The 3,236-nt window shown below is 36.5% G+C and overlaps 1 protein-coding gene across 1 annotated transcript; it reads right to left on the reverse strand.

Moving 5' to 3' along the window:
* Positions 1-1,766: 1,766 nt before the first annotated feature.
* Positions 1,767-2,498, reverse strand: LOC139860392 (uncharacterized). The gene is made up of 2 exons (XM_071849155.1): positions 2,167-2,498; positions 1,767-2,022 (listed from the first exon to the last, which is right to left on the reverse strand). Exons 1-2 carry the CDS (start codon positions 2,496-2,498, stop codon positions 1,767-1,769), a joined length of 588 nt encoding a protein of 195 aa, XP_071705256.1.
* Positions 2,499-3,236: the final 738 nt, after the last annotated feature.

Consider the following 3,236-nt stretch of genomic DNA (forward strand, 5'->3'; position numbering starts at 1 on the left):
CGAACGTCCTTGCGTATAATTTAATATCTTGTACTTTGCGTTTTGAATCTTGTACTCTTGTAATTTCGAGACGTTTCTTATCAATAATTGGAACCTCTTTGATTGTATTTTGTACTTTTGAGCTTTTTGGACCTTTGCGTCTTCAATTCGTCGAATCTGTCTTTTGTCTTCACCTTTTATTGTTTAAACGAATATCACTTGTAAATAGAACAATTGCAACTAAAAGCTTGTCTTTCTTGAGGAATAATGCTATGAAATATATGTTCGTTTTTAGCATTATCAAAAAGTGAAAAATAATAAAGTGGGAGACTAGTTAACACCGCTTTAATTAACGTGAGACGACCTCCAAAAGAGATAGATTTAGCTTTCCAATCCGATAAACGTTTTTTGAACTTTTCGAGAATAAGAGCCCAAGTATTATACGAAGAAATTTGAGCCCCAATTGGGAGCCCAAGGTAGCTAAATGGAAAAGACCCTTCTTTGCAATTAAACCACGAAGCTAAGCTAGCAAGTTCGGAAGAGGTTGTACGAATACCATAAATACTACTTTTATTGAGATTAATTTTTAGGCCCGATAGATCCTCGAAACATTTAAGAATTTTCAAAATATTTCTAACCTCGACTTTGTTCCATTTTCCAAAAATAATTATGTCATCCGCATATTGGAGGTGTGACACAACAACATTATCTTTCCCAATCTCGACACCATTGATTAGCTTTTTGTTTGTTGCAATTTTTAAAAGTTGGTTTAATCCTTCGCCCGCAATGATGAAAAGAAAAGGGGATAGAGGGTCCCCTTGTCTTACACCTCTTTTGGGGAAGAATTGGTCGGTGGGTGAACCATTGATTAAAACGGAAATAGATGTAGAATTAAGGCAAGACATAATCCATTTTACCCATTTAGACCCAAACCCCATTGAAGACATTATTGAACTAAGAAAATCCCAATCTAGACAATCAAAAGCTTTTTCAAAGTCAACTTTAAATATAAAACTCTTTTAATTTCTAGATGTAAGTTCTTCTAAAGATTCGAGAGCAATTAAGACACCATCAAGTATATATCTATTATAGATAAAGGAGCTTTGCTCGTCACCTATTAGCCTCGGGATTATTTTGCAAATTCGATTTGCAAGTAGTTTGGAAAGAATTTTGTAGTAACTCCCGATGAGACTAATAGGTCTAAAATTAGAGAAATTGAGAGGATAATTGACCTTAGGGATGAGAGTGATGAAAGAGGCATTGCACCCATTGGAAATGGACCTCGTTTCCCAGAACCAATTAAGAGCCTTGATAAGATCTTCTTTGATTATGTCCCAGAATTTGATATAAAACATGATATTAAAACCATCTGGTCCCGGCGCCTTATTTCTACCACAACTCTTAATAGCTTAAGAATTTCGGTTTCAGTAAAGGGAGACTCCAAAGCCTCGGCCGAGGGTGCTTCAATTTTTGGCCTGTCCCAATTATCAAACATCCATGACTCCGAGGTGTTCTTTTTGAAAAGTCCCTAAAAAAGAAAAATCTTCATTTTTAATAGATAAGGGATTAGAATTCCATACCCCACCAATGTTGATTCCATGAATTTTATTTTTCTGATTCCTCCGCCAAATGTAGGAGTGGAAAAATTTGCTATTCTCGTCTCCTTCTAAGGCTCATTTGAATCTTGATTTTTGTTTAAGCATTTCTAATTGTGATTTCTCTTTTTGGAGGAGATTTTCTTTGTCTTTCATCCAATTGTTGTAGTCCAATTCATTTAGATTGGAAGTTTAGGCTTTCTTTTCCCATTTGGTGACCACGCACGTCAGTTCTTCGATTTCCGTTTTCAATTTACCATGAGAAGTCGAATACCACCTTTTCAGTTCTTGTTTGACTAACTTGAGTTTATCTCTAAAGATGCAATCAGGTTTGGAGCTATTTGTATTTTTGTTCCAAGTTGTTTTGTTGATGTCGAACGAATCTTCTTGCATTAACCATTCATCGAAAACTTTCACCGGTTTAGGTCCAAAATTGATGTCATCATCTCTTAAGATAAGCGGGCAATGATCCGTGTGTTTTTTATCCAAAACCAAAACGTTTAAATTTGGCCATTAAAGGATGAGGTTTTCCGAGACGAGGTATCTATCAAGTTTGCTGAATTTCTTTCCATTATCACTAATTCGAGTGTACGTTCTTCCACCTAGAGGTAGATCTAGGAATGAGTTCTCCTTGATAAAATCATTGAAAAGTTTGGCCCGTCTTTCACAAAATTCCGTATTTTCCCTTTCCGATGAGTACCTAACTTCATTAAAATCACCAAAAAGAGCCCACATAGCTCCATCATATTTCAGGATGTCATTAAGGTCATTCCACATCTTTCTTTTTTCTGAATCAGAATGAGGACCGTAAATGTTCACAAGAATGATCTCGGTACCTACATCTTTCCAAAATCCTTTTATCGCAATAAAGGAGTCACGCTCAACAATACGGTTAGCATTAAAAAGATTAGGGTCCCAAATCATAATAATCCCGCCCGAATCACCTTTTGATTTTTTTAAAAGCGTATTTATAGTCATAACTACCCCAAACCTTTTCCACCCAATATTCCGAGATTTTTTCGGCTTTTGTTTCCTAAAGGGCAATTACGTTTGGCCTTTGGTTATCACAAACCTGTTTGAACCAATTGAATTTATTTTTATCTTTAAGACCTAGACCTCTAATGTTAAGGGATAATATCTTCATATTTAACAGATTAGAATCACGAAAAAATGGAACAAAAGTCAGAGGTTACCTCAAAGGTTGGAAGAAGGCTGTTTCTGTGATAAACCCAGGATTTCACCTACATCCTCGATATTTAGTGACGATTCTGATGTGTGGTTACCTCTAGGATCCGAGTTACGTGAAGATGATGGTTGATTTGTTTTAATTTTTATCTTCTTTCGATTAGGGTTCCTGGCCTGAGACCTTGCCTTAAGAATTCGAGAAGTTGAGTTCCATTTTCTTATGTTGGACCAAACTGAGTCAGTTGAAGAAGTTTTTCTTTTTTTGCTTGGCATACCAGAAGGGTGATATGTGCACTGTTGTACAGGGGAAGCAGAAGTGACATGATCTGAAGAAGATGTATTAAACACGAAGACATCAGAAGGCTGAGGAGGGACGGATTGAGACGGGCATGCATTCTCCTTGTTACTTGGTTGGGCCAGAAGGCTAACAGATTGGGCTACGTGAGAAAAAGAATCAGATATATCATTGGGCTTATC

This window comes from Rutidosis leptorrhynchoides, chromosome 7 (assembly GCF_046630445.1).
Source record: "Rutidosis leptorrhynchoides isolate AG116_Rl617_1_P2 chromosome 7, CSIRO_AGI_Rlap_v1, whole genome shotgun sequence".
In the NCBI taxonomy this organism is placed as follows: domain Eukaryota; kingdom Viridiplantae; phylum Streptophyta; class Magnoliopsida; order Asterales; family Asteraceae; genus Rutidosis; species Rutidosis leptorrhynchoides.